This window comes from Annulohypoxylon maeteangense, assembly GCF_022496945.1.
Source record: "Annulohypoxylon maeteangense strain CBS 123835 unplaced genomic scaffold GGS22scaffold_9, whole genome shotgun sequence".
In the NCBI taxonomy this organism is placed as follows: domain Eukaryota; kingdom Fungi; phylum Ascomycota; class Sordariomycetes; order Xylariales; family Hypoxylaceae; genus Annulohypoxylon; species Annulohypoxylon maeteangense.
Window position 1 is genome coordinate 408,603 of NW_025953256.1, and position 23,611 is coordinate 432,213.

Below are 23,611 nucleotides of genomic sequence, written 5' to 3' on the forward strand. Positions count from 1 at the left end.
CGCTAAAAATACCTAGTAGTGTCATGTCTAACGATGTGTGCTCTTTATTTGATATTGAAGCATGATATAATTACAGAAACCCCGAGCCTCCTCTATACGACGTAAACCGAAATAACTGTAAACAAAATCAAGCAAACCACCATGTAAATCTTCTATGCCTAGGTTATAGCTTACTCACGTCTATATCAACTACTTAGCGATCTGCAAACTCTGCGTATGGCAGTAGTGCAAAAGACCCTGCTTCCCAAGCTCCCCACCAAACCCGCTGAGCTTCCAGCCTCCGAAGAACCCGGCGTGGTGAGGGCGCTCAAACTGGTTGATCCAAACCGTCCCGGACTCGAGCTGGCGTGCGATTTTCTGAGCGCGGTCTAAATCCGGCGTGTACACAGAGGCGCCGAGCCCGGCATTGTCGATATTTGCGCGGGCGATGACGTCGTCTTCTTCCGCCCAGGACATGACGGGGACAATAGGGGCTGGCAGTAATTAATTAGTTAATTCCACTTTTCTTCACACAGCAATACTTCTCCTATATGAATAATATAAGGAAATCAGAACCTCAAGACTTACCAAACTGCTCCTCCCTAACCACCAGCGCGTCCTCAGGCGGCCTCACCACAATCGTCGGGGGGATCCAAAACCCCTTCTCCCTAGGCTTAACCTCGCCGCCCGTAACGATCTTATACCCATTCCTCTTACAATCCTCCACAATGCCCACGGCGCGGTCGTAATTCGCCTTATTCGACAACGGGCCAAAAGACACGCTCTCGTCATCATCGACAGCGAACTTCTTGCTCTCTTCAATCAGCCGCTCGAGGAAGCGGTCGTAGATGCTTTCGTGGATATACAAGCGCTTAGAGGCGACGCAGACCTGGCCGGCGTGGAAGAGCGCGCCGGTGGCGACTTGCGGGACGACTTTGTCGAGGTCGACGTCGTCGCACACGATGCACGCGTTGTTGCCCGCGAGCTCGAGGATCACCTTTTTGAGCGTGCCGGCGCAGTTCCGCAGGATGCGCTGGCCGACGGCGATGGTGCCCGTGAAGCTGATGTGGTGGATCCCCGCGTGCAGCGTCATCTGCTCGCCGAGGTCGGCGCCGCCGTTTAGCGCTTGGAAGACGCCGGGCGGGAGCACCGATTGGGCGAGCTCGCAGAACTTGAGGAGGGAGTAGGGGGTGAAGGGCGAGGGCTTGATGATTACGCAGTTGCCGGTTGCGAGGGCCGAGACGACCTTCACGGTTGAAAGGATTAGGGGGAAGTTCCAGGGTGAGATGGCGCCGAGGACCCCGATCGGCGCGTGTGTTGCGATGATCCGGATCGTGTCGTCTTCGTATTGGAGCTCGTCTTCGAGGGCTACGGTGCGGTAGTACTCGAAGTGCCAGGCGGCTCTTTCGACGTCGAATCTAGACATGGGCCTCGATTTGCCGGTTTCCTTCATCTGGGCTTCCGTTAGGATATCGACGTTCTCGAGAATTACGTTGGCTACGTCGTGAACAGCCTTTTGGCGCTCAGCTGTTGTACTGTTCTTCCATGTCTTGAAGGCGCGGTTTGCAGCTTCGACGGCATCGTCGAGGTCCTTGGTCGATGCGATAGGGGCATCCCAGAGAGGCTCTTCGGTGCGAGGGTCGGTGACCTGGTGATGGTCCTTGGAGGTGCGGCGCTTGCCGTCGATTATATTGAAGAATTGGAAATCCGGAAGGCCTTTCGTGCCATTCGTTCCATTAGTGCCGTTCGTCGCGACTGAAGGCATCTTGATTTATGAGTTACTAGGGGGAGTAGCTGCACAAGGTAGTATAATCACCGCCAAGTCTCAGAAAGCCACACAACGTCGTATGTATGCCGAACGACGACGACCTAGTTACCAGGAAACAGAACACGCAGTGAGATGGAGCTGCAGAAGGGAATGAAATGTATCTATACTTTAGCCACGTGGGCTTAACATGTCTACTACCTCTAATCCGCATATCCCATTTTGCCATAAATACTACCGGCAAGGAACAGAAACGGATGAGGGGTTAATTCTCATGGTTGAATTGCCGGTATTCTAGCCCTATCGCACTCTTCCGGATGAGGCAAAGGAACCGGGAAAAAGTTCAGGGGTTTCATGGGATCTTCTTGGTCTTGTTTACCTAGGTAGGCACTTCCAAGTTGGAGTTAGCAAAACCGGGATCTTTTGCGGTCTATAGCAGAATCTGGAAAATCATGAGTATAACTCGTAGTAATACGCTGATACCTCCATACATATGACCTGTGATTGAATTTCATATGCTGGATATGATCTTGACATGCTAGATAAATATAAAAAATTAGCTATAACTTATAGCCTCGTCTAACGATGAATCTGCCAGAATTGATGAAATACCGTGAGAACCAACGGCATGACCTTAGTCCACGACTAGTTTGCCCCGGACTCTTGGATTGCGGAGATTTGGGGAATGTGGAGTGGAAGTGAGGCTAGGCAGTTAAATAAAGCTGGGAAGGAGTGATGATGCAAGATGGCGAGGTCTTTTATAGGACAATGAGATGTCCTAGTGTCTCTATTTCTGTTTTGAGTGCTATGACGTAGAAAGGGTCGCTGTCTAGCAACTCCGAAGGTTTAAGCCGGAGTAAAAAGAAAGTCCGGGTAGGGAACCGGAGTCTGCCGAAGAAATGGATCTCCAAGATAAAGCTAGAGAGGATAAGCTTACCTAAGCAGATTAAGCTAACCCCGCTACTGAGTGGGGTTGACCGGGCTTGGTTTAGCCCCCGATTTAAGAACCCCTCTATCCTTGCCCGCCTCCCTCTTTGATATGCGTATCTTCTCATACCAACAAACTTCTAGAACCTAATTGGATATCTCACATTTCTGATTCGCCCCATTTGTGTCATATCCATTGGATCTATCAAATGGCGGCTCAGATATCAGAGCTTTGTACCTTACCTAGAGGTAGCTACCCATCGGATCCCGGCGACTGACCGAATACCTACTACCTATCTGGTCGGAGTCAGGACAAGACGTGGATTGCCACCCCAATAAGGCGTGACCTATACTTTCGACATTCTTACTTCAATGTCATTGTGTTGTTTGCTAGCTATTGTCTATTGTCACGTTGTTCAAAGGAGAACCTAAGAAACTACTATTCTTCCTCCCAAGTTTTATCGATCTAGTCGACGACGTTGCGCTATAGCTACACGATTTGTCCCTCGGATATCCGAATGGAATCTTAACTTTGCGACGCCACATTATTGAAGTCGGAGTTGAAACAAGGGAGCTGACATCATGGCCCCAATTGCCATCTCACCCGAGAGAGACCCGGCCTTAGAAACTGGAGGATTAGCCTTAACCACCGTATACGATGATACGATTCGCTTTTATCTCAATGGTACCCGAGTAGTGCTCGATGAAATTGATCCCGAGGTGACATTGCTTGAATATCTCAGAGGTATTGGCTTAACCGGAACCAAGCTGTAAGCTAGAAAGGTAACTCGATTAATACAATGAATTTCGCTAATAGATACACCATTGTAGTGGTTGCGGAGAAGGCGGATGCGGTGCCTGCACAGTCGTAGTCAGCCAATATAACCCGACTACCAAACAAATATACCATGCCAGCGTCAACGCCTGTCTAGCGCCCCTCGCTAGTGTCGACGGGAAACATGTTATAACAGTCGAGGGTATAGGAAATGTAAAACAACCTCACCCGACCCAAGAACGTATAGCCAAGGGGAATGGAAGTCAATGTGGATTTTGTACCCCAGGCATCGTCATGAGCTTGTACGCTCTATTAAGAAACAACGAAAACCCCACCGAACATGACATCGAAGAGGCATTCGATGGTAACCTATGCCGATGCACCGGTTATCGTTCGATCCTGGATGCAGCCCATACCTTTAGTGCCAGTAACAAGAGTCCCTGCGGTAAAAGCACGGCGAATGGTGGTTCCGGCTGTTGCATGGAAAATGGCAACGGCGAAGGGGGAGGATGTTGTAAGAGTAATGATCTCACCGACAGTCAACCCATCAAGAAGTTTACACCTCCAGGCTTCATCGAATATAACCCAGATACCCAGCTCATATTTCCACCGTCGCTAAAGAAACATACATTTAAGCCGCTTTCCTTTGGAAATAAGCGGAAAAGGTGGTATCGGCCCGTCACACTGGACCAACTACTGGAGATAAAAAGCGTCTATCCCAGCGCAAAGATTATTGGTGGGAGTACAGAAACACAGATTGAAGTCAAATTCAAGGCTTTGCAATACCCCGTCTCGGTATTTGTTGGGGATATCCCCGAGTTGCGACATTATTCCTTCAAGGACGACCATCTTGAGATCGGCGGAAACGTTGTACTCACAGACCTGGAGAATATTTGCCAGGATGCTATCAAACACTATGGCGAAGCAAGAGGCCAAATATTTCAAGCTATTTATAAGCAACTTAAATACTTCGCGGGACGTCAGATCAGAAACGTTGGGACTCCTGCCGGAAACCTTGTTACAGCTTCTCCCATCTCCGATTTGAATCCAGTCTTCATGGCAGCCGATTGCGTTCTAGTTGCCAAATCACTAGGCAAAGAGACCGAGATCCCCATGGCGACATTCTTTAGGGGTTATCGTAGGACAGCCTTGGAACAAGATGCGATCCTTGCGTCTATTCGTATTCCCGTCACTCGCGAGAAAGGCGACTACTTTAAAGCGTACAAACAAGCAAAGCGTAAAGACGATGATATAGCCATTGTGACTGGGGCTCTACACGTCACGTTAGACCAAAAGGGTGTTGTGGAGCATTGTAACTTGGTCTACGGCGGTATGGCTCCGTTTACAGTGGCGGCGAAAAAGGCCAATGAATATCTCAAGGGCAAACTGTTCGCTCATCCTGAAACCTTGGAAGGGGCCATGAATGCACTCGAGTCCGATTTCGATCTTGTCTTTAGTGTTCCGGGAGGTATGGCTTCATATCGGAAGTCATTAGCACTTGGCTTCTTTTACCGTTTCTATCACGATGTCCTATCAGGTATCAACGCTGAGAGTGCGCATGGTGATAGTCAAGCTGTCGAGGAGCTTGAACGAGTATTGTCATCTGGCTGGAAAGATGAAGACGCAACTACTGCATATGTTAAAGGTCCGCTTGGAAAGGCAGCTAACCACGTTGCGGCTTTAAAACAGACCACAGGGGAGGCACAGTACACTGATGATATTCCACCACTCAAGAACGAACTCCACGGATGCCTAGTACTGTCGACGAGAGCACACGCAAAGATCAAGTCAATCGATTACTCCGCAGCATTGGATATACCCGGTGTCATTGATATTGTTGACAAGGATGACTTACATGATCCAGAACACAACAAATGGGGTGCGCCAAACTTCGACGATCTATTCTTCGTTGAAGATGAGGTGTTCACTGCCGGTCAGCCGATCGCGATCGTTTTAGCTACCACTAAGGCAAAGGCATCCCAAGGAGTTAGGGCTGTGAAAATTGAGTACGAAGACCTTCCTGCTATTTTCACGATGGAGGAAGCAATCGAAAAAGAGAGTTTCCACAAATATTTCCGGTATATCAAGAAGGGCGACCCGGAAGAGGCTTTCAAGAATTGCGACTACACTTTCTCAGGCGTCACGCGAATGGGAGGGCAAGAGCATTTCTACCTTGAAACTAATGCTTGCGTTGCTATACCTAAGCCAGAAGATGGCGAGATGGAAATCTGGACCAGTAGCCAAAACCCCAATGAGAGGTATGTTTTGCCAGTAATATGTTACTCATTCGTTACTAATTTCATTCTAGCCAAGCATACGCATCTAAGATCCTGGGCGTACAAGCAAATAAAGTAGTTGCTCGCGTAAAACGTCTAGGGGGCGGCTTTGGTGGTAAAGAGACAAGATGTGTCCATCTCAGCACCATATGTGCATTAGCTGCACAGAAAACCAAGCGACCAATCAGGTGTATGCTTGATCGAGATGAAGATATGGCATTATCTGGTCAACGGCACCCTTTCCTCGGCAAGTGGAAAGTTGGCGTAAACAAGGACGGTAAACTTCAAGCTCTGGATCTCGATATCTTCAACAATGCTGGCTGGTCTTTTGACTTGAGCGCTGCCGTATGCGAGCGATCTATGTCTCATAGTGACAACTGTTATAAGATCCCCAACGTCCATGTTCGCGGCCGTTTGTGTAAGACAAACACTATGTCAAACACAGCCTTCCGTGGATTTGGAGGACCTCAGGGCTTATTCTTCGCTGAGTCCTACATGTCTGAAGTCGCCGACCGGCTCGGCATCCCAGTTGAAAAGTTCCGCGAGATCAATTTCTACAAGATTGATGATGTGACTCATTTCAACCAGCGTATCCAGGACTGGCATGTCCCTCTAATGTATAAGCAAGTTCAGGAAGAGTCGGATTACGCCAATCGTCGTAAGGCCGTCGATAAATTCAATGCAGAGCACAAGTGGCGCAAACGAGGGTTGGCTATAATTCCTACGAAATTTGGCATTTCCTTTACAGCTCTATGGCTGAATCAAGCCGGCGCTTTAGTGCACATCTACCACGATGGATCGGTTCTTGTTGCACACGGTGGCACTGAAATGGGACAAGGATTGCATACTAAAATGATCACCATCGCTGCACAAGCACTTCAGGTACCGATGGAAAGTGTCCATATCTCGGAGACATCCACTGTCACGGTAGCAAATGCGTCTGCCACCGCTGCCTCGGCATCGTCTGACCTCAACGGTTACGCTATCTTCAATGCTTGCGAACAACTCAATGCCAGACTAGCATCGTATAGAGAAAAGCTCGGACCGAATGCCACTATGAAAGAGATTGCCCACGCCGCCTATTTCGACCGTGTAAACCTAAGCGCCAACGGATTCTACAAGACGCCTGAGATCGGGTACACATGGGGCGAGAACACGGGCAAGATGTTCTTCTACTTCACGCAAGGTGTTACGGCTGCCGAAGTCGAGGTCGACTGTTTAACGGGGACTTGGACGTGCCTACGCGCCGATATAAAAATGGACATCGGTCGGTCCATCAATCCGTCCATCGATTACGGCCAGATCGAAGGTGCCTTCACTCAGGGTTTGGGTCTATTCACGATGGAAGAGAGCTTATGGCTGCGTAACGGACCGATGAAGGGTAACCTGTTCACTAAGGGCCCTGGCGCCTACAAAATCCCCGGGTTCCGCGACATCCCGCAGGTCTTTAACGTTAGCCTACTTAAGGGCGTCGAGTGGGAGGACCTACGCACGATACAGCGGAGCAGGGGCGTCGGCGAGCCGCCGCTGTTTATGGGAAGCTCGGTGTTCTTTGCCATAAGAGACGCGTTGAAGGCGGCGCGCTCTGATTACGGGGTTAAGGCGAAACTGTTCGCGGAGGGAGGTGAGGATGATGGGCTACTGAAACTCGAGAGCCCAGCTACGCCTGAGAGGATAAGGCTTTCCTGCGTGGATCCGATTATGGAGCGCTCGAGGGTGTTACCGAAGGAGGGCGAGAAGAGCTTTTTTATTGCGATTTAGTGGAGGGCTCCTTCAAAGGCATATGTACGACGGGCATAGCATTTCTAGTTTAGATTGGAATGCAGTGATTGAATATTGTAGCTCAGTGTCATCTACTTCACTCGGTACCTCTCTCATATTTTCCTAACTTGTATGCATGCATCGAGATTCGAGGTACGTGTAATCCCATATACCCCTTTTCGCATCGCGAGAATCTGACATACTTAATTAGGAAGTCAAGGGCGAATGACAACGATTTCATGCGAGTATAGAAAATATCGCACTATATCCTATAATGACCCACTCGGGTTATATTTTTTAGTAATGATTTTGGCTGAATTGCTGATTATAAATCCATTAGACAGGCTTCTATGACGTTTCGGTATGTCACATCCTTTACTTAACTGGGCTTATATAAACAGAGGTTATTGAGATATACGAGGGAAGACGGAATTCATACCTACCTAATCATCAGTAACGACCTGGCCACTCACAATCGACTATATAGAAACCCATCGTCAGTATAAGTTCGTCAACATTCCCGCAACACAACCTCCCCTATCGCCACTAAACTCATCACTCTCACCACCCAACTCAAAAGCAACGACAACAACAACAACAAGAACCATGTCCACAATAGCAATAACAGGCGCCTCAGGCAAACTAGGCAACGCAACCCTCACCGCACTCCTAACCCACACCAACCACCCACCCAGCTCCATCATCCCCCTAACATCCTCCCACCCCTCCTCCCCAACCTGGACCTCCCTCCTCTCCCAAAACCCCTCCCTACAAGTCCGCCACGCCACCTTCAACGACCCATCTACATTCGAATACGCATTACGCGGCGTCGATAAACTATTCCTCGTCTCAACGCCCCACGTAGCCCTCGACTTCGAGCATGAAGACGGGAGGGAGAAAGAAGACGGCGAGGGGCGGGAAAAACACCATCGCGTAGCGATCGACGCGGCTGTTAAAGCCGGGGTCGGACATATCTACTACTCCAGCCTCGCATTCGCGTGGAACACACAAACCCAAGCCCCCGGCTCCACGAGTAAAGCGGGCGTAATGCGCGCGCATCTGCGCACGGAAGCGTATCTGTCCCGACTTTCTGCGGAGGGGAAGGTGAAAGTCACGGTTCTTCGCGAGGGGTTGTATAATGAGTCGTGGCCGCTATATCTGTTCGGCTACGGGAACGGGAACGACGGGGGTGGGGATGGGAGAGAGGTTGTGCCGGTGCGGGGGGATGGGAGGGTGTGTTGGACTGGGATTAAGGAGTTGGGGGTTGGGAGCGCGTTGGTGGTTGCGGCGGAGGATGGCGGGTTTGATGGGAGGACGGTGTATCTTTCGTCGAGGGCGAGGGATGCGAGGAGTTTGGCGGAGGTGGCGGAGGTGGTGGGGAGGGTTAGGGGGGAGGGGTTGGGGGTTAGGGTTGTGGGGAGGGAGGAGTATGAGAGGTATTATATTGAGGAACGGGGTGGGGATAGAGGCGCTGTGAGGTGGTGGGCGGGTACGTATGAGGCGATTCGGGATGAGGAGTGCGAGGTTGATGATCCGACGCTTGAGAGGCTGTTGGCGAGTGTGGGGGTGAAGAGTAAGGGGGTGGAAGAGTGTATTGCGGAAATGGTAAAGAAAGCGGATAAGTAGAGGAAGTTGAGGATATGTTGATGCTTCATTCACTCTAGGTACTTTCCCTATACTCAATACAAAACTAGGTAAAAAAAGCCCTCTTTTACGCCTTACTAGGATCGTGCCCCCAATTCTTCAAACTCCTCGCACTTTTACTATCCGGGTCCTGTTTTGCTTTTCCCTCCTGCGCCAAATGTCGCTTACAGTACGCCACCACACGCCGCATGTGGTCGACGTCATCTTCGTCGTACTTATCCGGGTCTTTTCGCGGGTTCTTCTGTAGGATTTCTATGATCTTTCGTCCGCTAAGAGGATTAATTTACCGTAAATACGATTTCCTAAAAAAATATTGAAGTAGATTGGGGGAATGTGATGAAAATTTTACCTCTCATGCCCGATCGTCTCCCCTGAACCGTCGCTCTTACTCCAGCCTGCTGATTCGGAAGCCTCCTCCTTAAGCCACGTCTCGAGGTCCGAAGCCGACATGTTAACAATGTCGTTAAACTCCCTAGAAACCCTTGCTATTAGTGATTTTTACAGGGGCAGAATGTTTTTTTCCCGCCAATTTACGCTTTACGATTACCAACTGTTAAAAAGGGGAAGTTTACTTACTCGATGACAGTTTGCGTATCCTTCACCATTTTGCCCGCACTAAATCGTCTTATTGAACAAAATCCAATAGAATGTCTCGTTTCCAATAAATAGAATGAACGAAAATGATGGCGATTCTGTACATTCGAGAAAGTTGGTGGCATTCTGAGACCATGGCGTATGGCTGACCGGATCGAAGACGTCATGATTGCTTTTTTAACTATTACAACGCATTTCTTTTCTAACTTTCTACAGCATGAAAATCGAACGGGAAAAGAGATAGATCAGTTGAAACCGAATTAGGAGGTAGGTAATATGCAACATCATTAATCTTCTATAGTCGGTAATGAATCATGATCGAATAGTTGGAATCTCTAGCTATGACTAAGCTATAAACTACTATTTTTGCAACTTCACGTATACATTTCAATCTATTTTATTAGCTAATTCTTAATTATCGCTGAAGCTAGCATTCTGAGATACGGTCGCGGTTTTCTACATTCAAAGGATAGCTTCATTTCAGCCTACAGATTCGCCAAGCCACGACGGTGCTAGTCAGGCTTCACAAATAACGCCACCGGACTACAATTCGGCATCATAATTGGCATCAAATACCGTTAAGCATCCCATTTGAGGTTAATCTGCCTCTTCTGAAGCTCTCGCTCTAAATCGCCTCCATCTTGGTGGTAGTGTGCTAATGTGAGTGCGTGGGAAACCCACTTCCTACTGAGTTCATCTTCGTTGGCCCCATAGAGGTCCACTCCGTGATTGAACGCCGTCGTCGCAAACCATTCAACCTCTTGAGGGGGGATGGGCTTTTGGTTCTAAAACATACTTAGCATTGATTTTTCCATTTCGGGTCTCAAATCGTAATCACGGCTTACGTCTGCGCATTGTTTCACAAGCCTACAAATGTCTTCGGTGATCTTCAGGGGAAATTCGGGCTCTGAGGCAAGTGTAGCCTTAAGCAGGCATCGTAAGTACTTGGCGAGCTTCTCATTATCGAATCGTTCAAGCGAAAATATGTGGTTAATAATTTTGCGCAACGTGGAGTAGAGGACTAGAGCTGATCAGTAGCTATACCGTTTTCTTCTACCTTCTAGTTAGGAATCGCACCTTGTCCAGGGATCGATTCAGCTCGGAGCACACAATCTGCCATTGCCTGGAATATTGATAGATTATCGCAAGTTTTAGCCTTCAATAGGATCTCTGATAAGTCATCCTATGACTTAAGACAGATAGCACCTTCGAAGTCGAACACTAGGAGAACTTCAAGCTTCATTTGGAGGTCTTCCCTAGACATTTCGTCCAGGGTTTCTAACCGGGATTCTAGTTCTACATCGAAGCTTTTGATGTGATTGCGCATCACGAGGTAGCGCTGGAGCTGCGTTTCGATGTTGTCTTCGGACCGGGCTAGAGCTATGAGCATCGCTGCCATTAAGAAATGGCAAAACAATGACCGAAGCGACAGGTCGCTCGCTGTTTGAGCAGGAACGTCTTGAGGATACAGGGAAATTATCGAAAGGCATGATTGAAAAATACGAATGCTCTGCGTGGGCGGCCAAGTGCGTATGTTCCTAAGTCCCAAATTATAGGCATTCTTGCAGAACCAATTTAGTTCTTCTACTGTAAAAAGCTTGTGACCTTGGCTATCCCGATGATCTCTCTGTATTGCCGTTACAGCTAACGCAGTTTAGCACAAGTTGCAACTTCGCCCAGAAGCGAATATATAATAGACTTACCGCCTTCAAAAACCTGACAGATATCATCTACAAGCAAGGAGACGTCATCAATGCAATCCTGATTATTCATTAATGATGTTTCAAGACGAATGACAACACGAAGCAAGGCCGGCAAGTGAACCGCATCAGGTGAACTGTATTCGCATTTTCGGATCAGATGTTGCAATGCCTCGATTGCGCACATCTTATCTTCGGCTTCCTGTGCGTCCATGCAGCATGCATAGAGGTATTGCGGGTCGTTTGACGAGACCTCGCTGATATTTCTCAAACACTCGGAGGCCATTTCTCGATCTCCGGTTCTAAGTGCTAGTTTGTATGCCAGATATAAGGTCATCGGCTCCTTCTTGGCTGGTTCGCTCATGGATCTGAGAATCTCTGCAGCATTCTCTAAATTGTTCCTTTGGAGGGCACAACCGAGTAATTTCCTGGTTGAATCCGGTGAGACCCCTGACGCATTGCATAGCTTGATAAGTGCTTACCTAGCGATCTTCGCTGCATTCGCCGGACCAGAATGTCGGAGAGCTGGGTGCATAGCTACGTGGCACCATTTCTCTGCCAGCTCTAACTCTCCTTGACTAGATAAAGCATCAACCCTTTTCCATACGAGCTAAGACTAATTAGCTCATGTCCGTACGAGACAGGATTGAATGTGACAGTTAACTAACTATCTGTATGGCAAGGACAGCAGCAGCCGGCAAAGATTTTTCCAAGTTAGCCTCAACGCTATCGAATATGTTCGAAAGACCCTGTACTGTTTCGTGAGTGTCCTGGTGCGATGTTGCCATTCGAGTGCGAAGGACGGCAACTCGTTCCACCCAGGGGTCATGTTGGGTAGGCAAAACTCGTGATGTTATGAATTCGTCCAGAGTCGAACAGGCAAGGCTCGGGCTCTTATCGTCAAGTTTACGTATATGGTGTATTACGAGGTTGAAACTCGATTCCGAAATATCAAGGCTCCTAATCATCCGGCGGAGAACGCCGGCATATCCGCTGCTGTCAAATACTTCGGCTGGCGACTTGAGTAGAAGCTCTAATCTAAGCAAAAGAACAACAAGCTTGTCACCTATCTCAGATTCAATGTAGCAGACATGGTTTTCGGCCTTCTGAAAGCCATCTGCTGTATCCAGATCTAAATATGCGCGGATAAGCCCTTGGGAAATTGCCAATCTTAATTCAATGGCCTCTCTTGACAGTTGCTCTAGATCTTGGCCGTTGATGACTTCGTAGGCCCTTTGCAGCCATTTGACTGACAATTGGTAGTTTTTCTTCTCTGTTAGATCTTTCCCAATTTCGAAGAGCGAGTCGGCCAAATTCTCAGCCGATGTAGGATCTATATCGGTTTTGCCATCCTGCATCTTTTCGTATAGATGGTCGGCCACGTCGAGGCGGTCTTCTTTCCAGGCCTTGCGAAAATATGAGCGGCCGAACGAGGGGTAGATGGCAATATGCGCCTTACCAGTGCTATACGAAGCGTAAAATACTCTGATTCTAGTCTTCTGCAGGAGTCTAGCTCCTCGCTTGGCAGCTTTGCTTGCAGATGCTGCAGCAATCCGTTACAGTCGGCGGCTTTTTGCAGAACCATGAGCGCGAAACTGAGCTCGCCCGCCCCTATGCAGGTGTAAGTCCCGCAGTGCTGCAGTTGGGGTGGGACGAAGCTGCAACATACCAATACACGATCTGCCGGTTTTAATTGCCAATTTTTCCAGGCGAAGGAGATCTCCCGGTTCGCTGTGGTTACCCCGTTGTGCAAGTGCCAGAATTAGAAATGAGAATACCCGGGCAAGGGCTAGGAGTTTGCTTCTTGTTGGAGAGACATCAGCGTCATCTTGTCGTTTAATCTGAACACATAAATTCCAAAGATCAGTGCCCGGCATGTCGAGCTGTGCGTGGCGGTGTGGGCCATGAATCTTAAGAAAATAGTCCTTGACAGTGTTGATCTGATTCTCCAACTTGTCAACGAGTTCCTTCAGCTCGTGTTCATTATTCTTCTCCTGTAGCCGCCTTTGGAGTTCATGACAGAACGCTTAACGAGTTAGCGTATATTTTGAAGAGACACGATGAGCACGAACATATGAGAAATTTAATATTAATAGATTTCTCTCGGGCGGGATGAGAGGGGCCAGTGGATGCGTCCATGGCGGCACACTATGAAATTAAAACAGACCAGCGATATGACGAAATATCTATCTGGTGTATTATGAAGTGGTTTCACTCGTCACACCTCGCGGTCACGGGCGTTACCTGGAGGAGTATTAGGTATCTTGGACGAAGTGACGATGGCTGCATATACCTCGACACATAAGACACCAGATCGGTTATGTATGAGAAGAGAAGAACGGCAATATTAGACGATCCTGGATCTCGTACATTCTCTCAGATGTGGCGTCACTGAAGAGATAGGACACAATCTAAAAGTTGATAAAGGTAAGAATTCTATTTGCTCGAGTCCTGTCTAGATATTGTCAGGCACGAGTCGATAGGCAGCGTTGTAGTTAATTTTCCACCTAGGGAAGGCGTAACAGAAAGGTTAATAACACCTTCCCAACGAAGTGGTATCATCGCTCCCTCCTCCTCTCTCTCTCTTTCTTGCAAGGATCCATGGGTGTGCATATCCGACAATTGCCACTAAGAATGAGATGTGGCTTCCAAGCTCTAGAAAGCTTTAAAACGTATGGATCTATCATACTTCAACGCAACCACCAACGTTGAATATAAATGCTATACCTAAACAACGTATAAAATGTAGTGAATCCCTATGCCCATTTTAACGAATAAATAGGGAATAAGTAGAACATTTGAATGGAAATTTGTATGCTGGATGGCCATGATTATGAAGAATGCGAAGGGTCATGCGGAAGGAAATTGCCAACGATGAGGCTGGGTCTATATTATTGGAACGGAGGGAATAATTAGCATCTTCTTCAGACGTACGTAAAATGGCTGGGCCGCATTTAAAGGGCACTAAGGATTCACTCACATCTTGTGGTCATCTCTGCGTATCATAAACGAAAAGCAACAGTTCACGATTGGGTCGTTCGATCGATCATCCGGGTTCTTTAAAGCACATGCTGTTAGGAGCGTGTCGTGTGCCGCATCGAACGCGATAGTGCCAAATTCTTCCCAATACCGAACGAGCGAATCTTCCGTCAGTATCTCATGTAGTGAGATCTTCCCCTAAATATGACATCTAGTTAGCTGACTAATCGACTACTAGGGTTACGGAATGGTCCTACGTCTCGTAGTCTCTCCACGGGAACGTGAATGAGTTCGGCCATCTCCTTGTTACCCCTGAATATCTCTCCGGTCCTTCTCCAGCAACAAGCTGGAACCGCCATGGCCGCAAAGACCCGGTCGTATTCTAACAGGGTCTTCTCGAACCACATCTCTACATAGACCAATTCGATATCCGTAAGTCCTTGAACCTTCTCGCGGAACTTGGGTCGAAAGCGATCTAGCTGTCGTAGGATCTTTTGTTTCGAAGCGGGAGCGATATGACCATCCATATACGACGACAGTCTGGCGTACCCCTTAATGTAGTTGAATGGCTTCAACATACCAGCGTCGTACTTGGCCTTCATCACACGTTGCATGCGCGCTTCGGGCGTATCGTTTCCCGAAGGATCTGCTGCTTGGAGGTAGAATTCACGCGTCTTATCCACCGGGACGATGCTGGAGCTCGCCTCCGTGCTCGGCGGAGGCATCGAGCCTGCCTGCATTGCGCCCGTAGCTAGAAGATTATTACTGCCGCTCGCGTAGCCCGCCATGTCGGATTGGTTAGGTTGTGACTGATTATTTCTGATATACGGATTTTGATCATCCGGCAGATGTCCGGCGTCATCGAGAAGGCTGGTATTTAAAAAATCATTGAGCAAGTTAAACTCGTGGGTGACTTCTGGGGCAAGCATATATTGAGGATGGTAATGGTGCATATCGTGGAATTGATTTTGGGCGGTTAGCCAGGCGTCAGAGAACCCGCCGACTACGAGATCAGCTCAGCATGTTTTTCCCCAACCGACATTCATAAGGGTTTTACAAAACCTACATTGGTTCATATTGCTACCAGAGCCATTGGCCTGCATATTAGAGACCGGATTAGGTGACACAAGCTGTAGGGGGTTTGTCTGGCCTAGTGCACCTGCACCAAAACCTTGCTTGGTTCTCTGACCAGCTCCAGTTCCGTCAAACGAAGGCGGTGCCATTGCAGCAGCGCTCTGTTCTATTGAATTTTGCGATATTTCAGGCTGGTTATCTGATTCGTCGTGTCCAGCCGCGCCGTGGGAGCCTTTGGGCTTCTTGGAATCCGGATCCCGAGGCTCGTCATGGCAGAGATGTCCAATATTGCGCTTGATACATCTCGTACACGGTCTCTCCTGTTCAGTAGGGGTTGGTCCCGGGTCAATCTTGGCTCATGCAAACCAGGGCAGTATTCCCGCCCTCCATGGACGCAAGAAGTAGGAACAGATCTTACATACGAGATCGCAAGTCATATGCTAGAAACCCGGAAATATTAGTATTGGCCAAGCAGTTTGTGAAGCCCAACAACAAAGCACAGAACGCGCGCACGCGCCCACATGTCCACATACAGCACGCAAGAGTACAGAAAATAAATCGGGCGCATCAACCCCCCCGTGACATCACAGCAACCTAGGCGGTCGCAGTATAAAATAAAATAACCATCCGTAAAAAAAAATAAGGGGGTAGGGGTGTGCCGACATTTCTACATATGCGTAGATACGTAAGACGTGGAACCAATGAATTTTAGAAGGTTCAAAGGTTTGACAAACTCTGGTTAAAATGAAGGGAGTTAAGGGATTTAGAAACTTAAGACTTACAGATCGACGGCAGTATACACAAGCTGTAGGAACGCGCGACCAAAATTAGCCCATGCGACGGGTAGATACGACGACGGTGGAGTCGAGATGAATGAGTTAAGTTAAAGATAAGTTAGGGGGGCTTTTTTAGAAGAATAGCACGGCATACCATGGTTTACCTTGCGCCTCTTCTTGGGGCTCTTATTGGCATTATCGGGTGGTGTGGTGGTGGTTGAGGTCGTAGGGGTGTCGTCCTTCGATCTGGCGTCGTTGTCGGGCCTCTTGTCCTTGGCGTGGCTGCCATTGCTTTCCATGTCTGCGTCCTACTTCAGATACTCTCGGGTCTGCTTTGTCTAGAAAGCTCCCATTGGGTCTTCGGGTTACGCAATGGACATGTAGCTCGTGGAAAATCGAGTTAGGTGCCAACGGCTTTGTGCAGGACCAAGAGATGATTTGTTCAAGGGCTTCCCGAGAAGAAGCGGCTGGTCGGCGACGGGTTATGCCCAAATTGCTGGGGACAAGACGTTTGGTAGACGGGAGACGGAAGTTTTGGAGGGGCGTTTCGTGATCGACAGAGAAAGAAATCTAGCCGGACCGAAGGGCTATCGGCGTCCACGTGTAATCCAAGACCAGAACCAAGACCCAAGACCCAAATCGCAACCAGCAATTGGAATTAGTCTCTAGATAGATTACCTAGGTACCTGAATGTTTCCCCCTTTCTTATCCAAACAAGACAGAGTCTCGGTTGCGATCGCGGATATGTAGAAGGACAAGCAAGATTCTTGGGACGAACTCGTCCTAGTGCCTAGTTGATTCTTGGTGTGGGTTAAAAAAAAGTTCGTAGTAAGAAAAGAAAATTGTTGGCAATGGCAAATTGTACAATAAATTATAAGTCCCTACTAGTAATAACTTTGTTGGAACTTCCTCCACATTTACCTAAACTTACTTTCTCGCTCTTTTCTCCTTCTTCCTTTCCTTTCCCTTTTCGAGCGCTGGAAGAGGAAGGAATGAATAACCTGACATGAAAGACCCTCGAGTTTGATTCGGGGAATCACGCTCAGGCGTGACCAACGAGGCCAATGACGAGGGTCGTAGAAGCCTGGGTCCATCTTAATCCAGTAGGATGAAGCCATGAGAGCCGAGGGGTTAGAATTTTACAGGGGGGCAGGGGGTCTCCAAGGAGGGCGCTCTCGGCATACCTACTAGAGGTACTTAGTGGGGTTCCAAGGATTAAGTCATCACTGGGCAGGTTCTGTTATAAATTCTAGGTACCTCCTCACAAGATTATATTGTTGGCAACCTTAGCCGGTTGTTATAGAACGAAATGGACTTAATTTTTAGGGCTACCAGGACTATCTAGGTACATCCAATAACATTGAGTTGGAGGTTATCTCTCCTGCTCCATTTTATACATCCATGGATATTAATGTTACGAATTGTGACGTCGTTGTAACATTTTAAAATTTTCGAAAACTGGAAGGCAAGGCAATTACGCTACTAGGATGCTAGGATGCTACGACTGCAGTAAGCGTCACTTGACTTTTTAAATGGCAATTGGCAATTAGCAATTAGCTGTCTCCAGGTTTCTATCATACCCAAGAATCACCAAGCCTTCCCAAGAATTCCCAAACACACCATACCTACATTGGTTATCAACTTCTCGTGACATCGCACATATGCCAAGGACCTTTAGTGCGCAACAATTCACAAAGCCAAGCCCCATATGCGTCGCCTTGTTAGCTTGGCTCGCATTGCTGTTTGTCATTGTTTGCTGTTGAAATATACGATCTCGAACTTGCGAGTTTCATTGCCAAGTCTGCTTCCAGAGAGCCGGGTTGAAAGTCTCTGCAAAGCGCATGCATCTAGCGCAGAGAAACCGACAAATTCCTCCAAGCCAAGCCAAGATGGCAGCGCCATGTCGGCGGAGAACCGTTTGCATGTGCCGCCGCCGCATGGGCTTGGGTGTAGGCGTGGGTGTAGAACGTGCCGTCGCCCTGCAGGGCTCGATCGACTAGCGCGATGTGATAAATCGATGCTGGGATAAACCATGCCGGCGATCAATCTTTTTAGTCTTACATACATCCCTACATAAACGACCAAGAACTACACCAGCTACACCGGCTACATCTATGTAAACCGTGGAACGTAATACGGTTATTAGCTGTCTCCAAAGGCGAAAGATCAAATACGCCAATCAAATAAGGGGAATTATCACGTAGGCATCTAATTCAGCCTAGAGGTGAGTCACGACGACTTGCGGCTTTAATACAACAGTATACTCCAGTATCTTGTGGTGTTGTATACCCCTCCTTTCCGCATATCATTCACTGTAATACTGACAAATTCATAGTCTTTTATTTGAATAATATATGTACGACCGTCATCGCGCAGATAGAGGGATTCTCGCATAGATTTGTGATAAAATACGTCATCTAGCATCGTTACATTGTTACGACAACTACCTAGTATTATCAAATTCGTCTTCTCCAGCTAATTGGACCTATATCTTCAAGGCACAATAATACCCACAGCGAAACTCATAACTACCTATTCAAGAATTATAGCACCTTGGTATTGGTGCCAGTTGGCCCTCACAGGATTTTCGTATAACTCGACTATGCTGAAAATGGAATTAGAACATCGTATGAGTTCAGGGGACGAGTTCTACGAAAGCTATTGGCGTATCTGCTTTTCGGATCATCGACCTCCTGATAAAGCAAGAATATGCACTCGCGCTGCCGGCGGCAAGCCCACTGCAGACAGTATTTATCAAAACATACGCGTCACTAACTGCACCGTTGCTGTATCACGCAGTTAACCAATCAATACTTAAACCCGGATAACTAGTTCTCCAAACTTGACGTCCAGTTGGTTAAGCTTGTTGATCCTGTGGGATAAGTGTAACTAAGATCGTGCTTATAAACAATTCACCATTCGTGGCGCAACGGCGTGTTGTTTCCGGCAGATGAGATTCACGCGAGTTGACCTATTGGTATGCCGACAATCCTTCCCTTCCCTGCTGCGTCGAGGTTGGAAATTCGGTGGCTTAGGCAATGCTTCGCAATAAACTTTCTGGGGGGCGATGCATTTCATTCCTCATCTAGTCTTAGATGCAGGATCTCGATAAAACCAGCAGCCCGGTTTCCGTTCAGCAGCAGGCTCATCTCGTACTGCAGTCAGCCTGAATCCGATATTCGCTTCTTTTTGCAACATATTTACGACATCGGTCGTGCAGCTGACCTCGAATCGGGACCTTTGTGGTTCCAGGACACACGACGCTTGTTCCTTGAACTTGGTTGTACGTGTTCGACTAAGTATCCAACATAGGTTTAGGTACAGTTACCAGAGATACCATTTCCCCTGGTGTACTGCATAACCTAGTACCTTGGCTTGACCCGATTCTATTAATCTTCAGATCGTCAGGTGCCAGTAAGGGATTATCATGAAACATCGTTCCCCTATAATGATTACGCATCAGGCTCACCGAGATTACTCATCGTTCGATAGCGGCTCCCTCCCTACGGGAAACTGACTGACCGCTTGTCAATACATGCGGAGGGGCTGTTGCATCGAATCATCGATATTCCATTGGGGAACGGAGTGCTACTTCGATTTCCGGTTCTTGCGGTTTAAGCTTCGTTCAGCTGGCTCTTCAACCAATACCATCCCGAAGTATTGAAACAGTACATGCAGAGCCTCATTATATTTCAGCTCTGGAACTATATTGACTCATCAGGTAAGCTTATTGCAGATTGCCACCAAAGAAGGCACACGACATAGGTACTCCCCGAATATGTTGAGACGTGGATTACGTAACTTCCACAATGAATACGACGTAAGTGGATATCAAGGTAAACTGATCATACCTACCTAGGTAACAGAACTTATCTGCCCAGTAGAGAGACCTACATCCACCGGAGCTAATGTTTCCTTTGGTATCGACACTATTGGTTCACCTGCCCCTTTCTCCTGAATGGTAGTGCCGCAAACTTAACCCTGCGGGACAGAATACTAGGTAATAAATATATGTATAATGCGAACATACCCAATTTTCTGCGGCCATACGCGGCCGCCGTATAGCCCGGATCCGAGAATAAATTGCACATGTCCGACTTTCTCCGAAAAGGGGGTTCGGATCGACTCGATCGATATGTGCGGAATCTCCCCCAGAGCAGACGCGCCGTCCCCCCGACCTCCCCCTTTTTTTCTAGCCTGGCGGAGTTGGAGCTTCCATTCTTGATGCGGAACCGTGCGGGCTGCATGCCAGGTACGGGTTGTGCATGATTGGTCGATCCTTACGAAGGGCCAGGGAGGCCGAGATCGTGATTTTGGGATGTTCTAACGTACCTAGGCCCACCGGGATTAACTCGACACATTCCTAGACTCTCGGAGACTCCCGTATCTCTCATCAGATGGGTAAGTCATAGCATATACGAGGTACACTCACTGTACAGGAAACAACATCCTGCAAACAGAACTAGGGGTTAGGGTTAGGGTTGAGGTTGACACTAAACGGCGTGGCTGAGACATGAGAAGTGTAATTAATAAGCGGTGATTCAGCAACTATTCAGAGTATCAAACGACTCGGGACTATATGTAGCTTATTAATCATACTTGGGCGCTTACCTAATGTAAATATCATGCATCACCATCACCGTAGCAAAAAAACACCAGACTCAAAATCAGTAAATTGCTATTATCACTAGGTACCTATGGATGTAAACGCCCAACAACCCCCAACTTCCAAAAATCCCATTTTCTCTGTCTCAAACAAGCTTACTTAATCTTAACCATAATAGTCTCAGGGCCCCTCACAACATCCATCTGCGCCGCGCGCGCCTTAACCGAATTGAGCATCGCACGCTCGAAGTCGTCTCTGGATCTAAGCACGGCCTCGACCCACGTGATCTGGAGGTCCCAGTACTTGGTCTTGAACTCCTCGAAGACGTCGGGGAGCTGTTCCTTAGGGGCCGTGAGGAGCTTGTTAAAGTCCTCGGTGACGCGCCAGGTTTGGGTGATCTCGCCGCTGAGGTCTTGGTTGGGTAAGCTGCGGAAGTACTCGAAGGCGGTGGCTACGTCGTTGAAGATCTTGTCCTGGAAGGGCTCTGTGCGCCGGAACTTGGCGCCCTTGTTGCGCACGCTGCCGAGGTACTGGACTAGTAGCTCGTCTGCTAGGATCTGGATGAAGATGTCGACGAGAGAGTGGTGCAGTACTTGTTGGTAGTCGCCGATGTACTCTTCGACCGTGATGATCATTTGCTTCATCGCTGTTGTTTCGTACCATTTCGGCGTGAAGAAGGTCGGCATGACCGAGCCGAAGTCGACCGCGATAACAAGGCTGGCAAATTTGCTGAGGCACCAGGTACTCAAATCGATATAACTCTCTCGGAGCAAGGCGATCTCGTTCTCGGCTCGCTCCATGTACTGTGGCGTGGCTAGAGGTTCGAATTTTTGCTTGAAGCTCGAGAGGTATGCGAAACGACCTTCTTCTTCGTTGTCGTCGATGCAGGCCATTTGGTCGTTGGCAGTGGCAATGAGCCAATCTTGCAACGCCTGGAAACCCTCTAACTCGGGAACCTTGCCGGCTTCGTATCTTGCCGCTTCCTCTTCGAGCATCTTCTGGAATGACTGCTGCCGGCCACGTAGCCGGAGGAACATGGCATCAATGACGCCCTCAGCTACGTCTGTTCTCTGCGAGTTCGCAGCAACATCCACCTGCTCTCGCAACATGCGCCACATGTCGACCAGATTCTTGGTACGGAAATAGCCATACTCATCCGTGTCCAAGTTAGAACCCTCCACATTTCGGTCTGCGAAGTCGCGTTTTTCCTGGGCAAAGATTCTCTCGATCCACTGATCGAGGAACTTAATGATGAGCTGGCGGAAGTCCTTAACCAACTCTTGCTCTCTGTTGTCGATGACATGGGGCTTGAGATCGCCCTCTGAAAAGCCGAGTTTCCGCATCTTCTTATAATACTTCTCGGGCCAGTTAATAATCTCCAGTGTATTTGCCGAACTGGAATCCGGGTCGTCTATCATACCGACGAGGAAGTCGTGCATTAACTGGTGATATATATCCCCGAAAGTCTTAAGGATCTTCCACTTCTTGGGCATCAGGGACACCATCCCCTGCTTGACAGCATTAAGGTCATTAAAATACCACTTCATCATCTTATCCAGCTTCGTAGGGTCATCTAGGAATTCTCCTCTAACTTCGGCGAATTGTCCTTCGCAGTTGACGGAAATTGCCTTTAAGAATTTCTCCTTGTATCCTCTAACCTTCTTGGCGCCGTCGGTGATGCTTTGGAATCGTGTAGCCATTTCTTTATGATCCTTCAATGCTTCTTGTAGGGCCTCGACTCTTTGGTCACTCTTCTCTTCGGCTTCGACGATGATAGCTAGACGAACGACTAAGCTGTTGTTGTCTGCAATCAAAAGGTTGATCATGTTAAGCGCGACTAGGCCGACATGCTCATCAAACCAGTCTATCGCCTCGTCCAATCGCGAGAAGTAATCCTCCAACGTAGATTGTAAGCTCGGGTCGTCGGCTCGTTGTATCTGTTCCATAGCGTCGTCTCGGATGTTTCGTAATTGCGTTAATTCGTAATGGACTCCAAGTAAATTCGGCATATTCTCCTTGTCGGCCTCGTCCTCTCTCAGCATGTTCTCGACCCTGTTAAGGCGGTCATTAAACGTCTGGAGGTTTTCCACCATCGTTTCCACAGCACCGAAGTTTCTATGGGCCTGGGATACCAGGTTGATGCTGGCAAAGTCTTTGATCATGTTCTGCGACTCGGAGCAGAGGGTATCGATCTTCATCATCTCGTCTCTAATCAACTGCAACGTCTTCTGGCCGTCCGTAATGCCATTCATGCCAGCTTGGGTGGTTTCCAATTGCTCCCGTAGACCACCTCGTAGCTGAGAGTCGACAGCATTTTTCTTGCGCGTGAATTCCAGCTTCAACGCGGGGATCTTATCGAGATCATCTGGGTGTCGGAGAAGCTCCGAGAGCTTGACGGGTGGCGCGTCCATGGTGAAGTCGGCGGGGCACCACTAGGACCGTCGGGCGAATTCTTGTATTTCAAACCATCACGTAGCCAGCCTATATTTACGCATGTGTTAAAGCCCGTTTATGTTCGGTGTCGCTATCGTTATGTGAGGATTCGTAGTCAAGTTCGGATCGTTTCAATGTGGCTCAGACGTGTGAATTGTGTGAATTGACGTAGGTAAACTTTAAGATGCTTTGAGAGGTATCCGTATAGCTGCATGATCTGATTAGATAATTGAGTTACAGCGGCCGGACATTAGTTTGAGTCCTGATCTGGTAGACCTGAAGTACCGCCAAGACTGACTATCCCTGATATGGTAGTCAAAAT

The 23,611-nt window shown here is 48.3% G+C and overlaps 6 protein-coding genes across 6 annotated transcripts; 2 read left to right on the forward strand and 4 right to left on the reverse strand.

The window, feature by feature from the left end:
- Positions 1-5: 5 nt before the first annotated feature.
- GGS22DRAFT_145016 (aldehyde dehydrogenase) lies at positions 6-2,066 on the reverse strand. The gene is made up of 2 exons (XM_047958857.1): positions 568-2,066; positions 6-473 (listed from the first exon to the last, which is right to left on the reverse strand). The coding sequence occupies exons 1-2, from the start codon at positions 1,742-1,744 to the stop codon at positions 190-192; spliced, it is 1,461 nt and encodes a 486-aa protein (XP_047818466.1). The 5' UTR covers positions 1,745-2,066; the 3' UTR covers positions 6-189.
- Positions 2,067-2,809: 743 nt separating this feature from the next.
- GGS22DRAFT_163970 (xanthine dehydrogenase) lies at positions 2,810-7,724 on the forward strand. The gene is made up of 4 exons (XM_047961456.1): positions 2,810-3,441; positions 3,503-5,704; positions 5,755-7,636; positions 7,695-7,724. The coding sequence occupies exons 1-3, from the start codon at positions 3,254-3,256 to the stop codon at positions 7,481-7,483; spliced, it is 4,119 nt and encodes a 1,372-aa protein (XP_047818467.1). The 5' UTR covers positions 2,810-3,253; the 3' UTR covers positions 7,484-7,636; positions 7,695-7,724.
- Positions 7,725-7,842: 118 nt separating this feature from the next.
- GGS22DRAFT_200375 (NAD(P)-binding protein) lies at positions 7,843-9,174 on the forward strand. The gene has a single exon (XM_047966427.1). It carries the CDS (start codon positions 8,090-8,092, stop codon positions 9,107-9,109), a length of 1,020 nt encoding a protein of 339 aa, XP_047818468.1. The 5' UTR covers positions 7,843-8,089; the 3' UTR covers positions 9,110-9,174.
- A 20-nt stretch (positions 9,175-9,194) lies between these two features.
- GGS22DRAFT_200377 (uncharacterized protein) lies at positions 9,195-9,757 on the reverse strand (the record flags this gene model as incomplete). The annotated part of the gene is made up of 3 exons (XM_047966428.1): positions 9,704-9,757; positions 9,477-9,599; positions 9,195-9,396 (listed from the first exon to the last, which is right to left on the reverse strand). The coding sequence occupies exons 1-3, from the start codon at positions 9,730-9,732 to the stop codon at positions 9,195-9,197; spliced, it is 354 nt and encodes a 117-aa protein (XP_047818469.1). The 5' UTR covers positions 9,733-9,757.
- Positions 9,758-10,299: 542 nt separating this feature from the next.
- GGS22DRAFT_179973 (meiosis protein SPO22/ZIP4 like-domain-containing protein) lies at positions 10,300-16,549 on the reverse strand (the record flags this gene model as incomplete). The annotated part of the gene is made up of 12 exons (XM_047963724.1): positions 10,300-10,506; positions 10,567-10,742; positions 11,425-11,849; positions 11,904-12,031; positions 12,090-12,827; positions 12,881-13,032; positions 13,091-13,425; positions 14,402-14,598; positions 14,658-15,403; positions 15,467-15,794; positions 16,257-16,279; positions 16,405-16,549. The coding sequence occupies 12 exons, from the start codon at positions 16,547-16,549 to the stop codon at positions 10,300-10,302; spliced, it is 3,600 nt and encodes a 1,199-aa protein (XP_047818470.1).
- A 4,310-nt stretch (positions 16,550-20,859) lies between these two features.
- GGS22DRAFT_163998 (exocyst complex component Sec6) lies at positions 20,860-23,437 on the reverse strand. The gene is made up of 2 exons (XM_047961457.1): positions 21,041-23,437; positions 20,860-20,953 (listed from the first exon to the last, which is right to left on the reverse strand). Exons 1-2 carry the CDS (start codon positions 23,265-23,267, stop codon positions 20,946-20,948), a joined length of 2,235 nt encoding a protein of 744 aa, XP_047818471.1. The 5' UTR covers positions 23,268-23,437; the 3' UTR covers positions 20,860-20,945.
- Between the last annotated feature and the right edge of the window lie 174 nt (positions 23,438-23,611).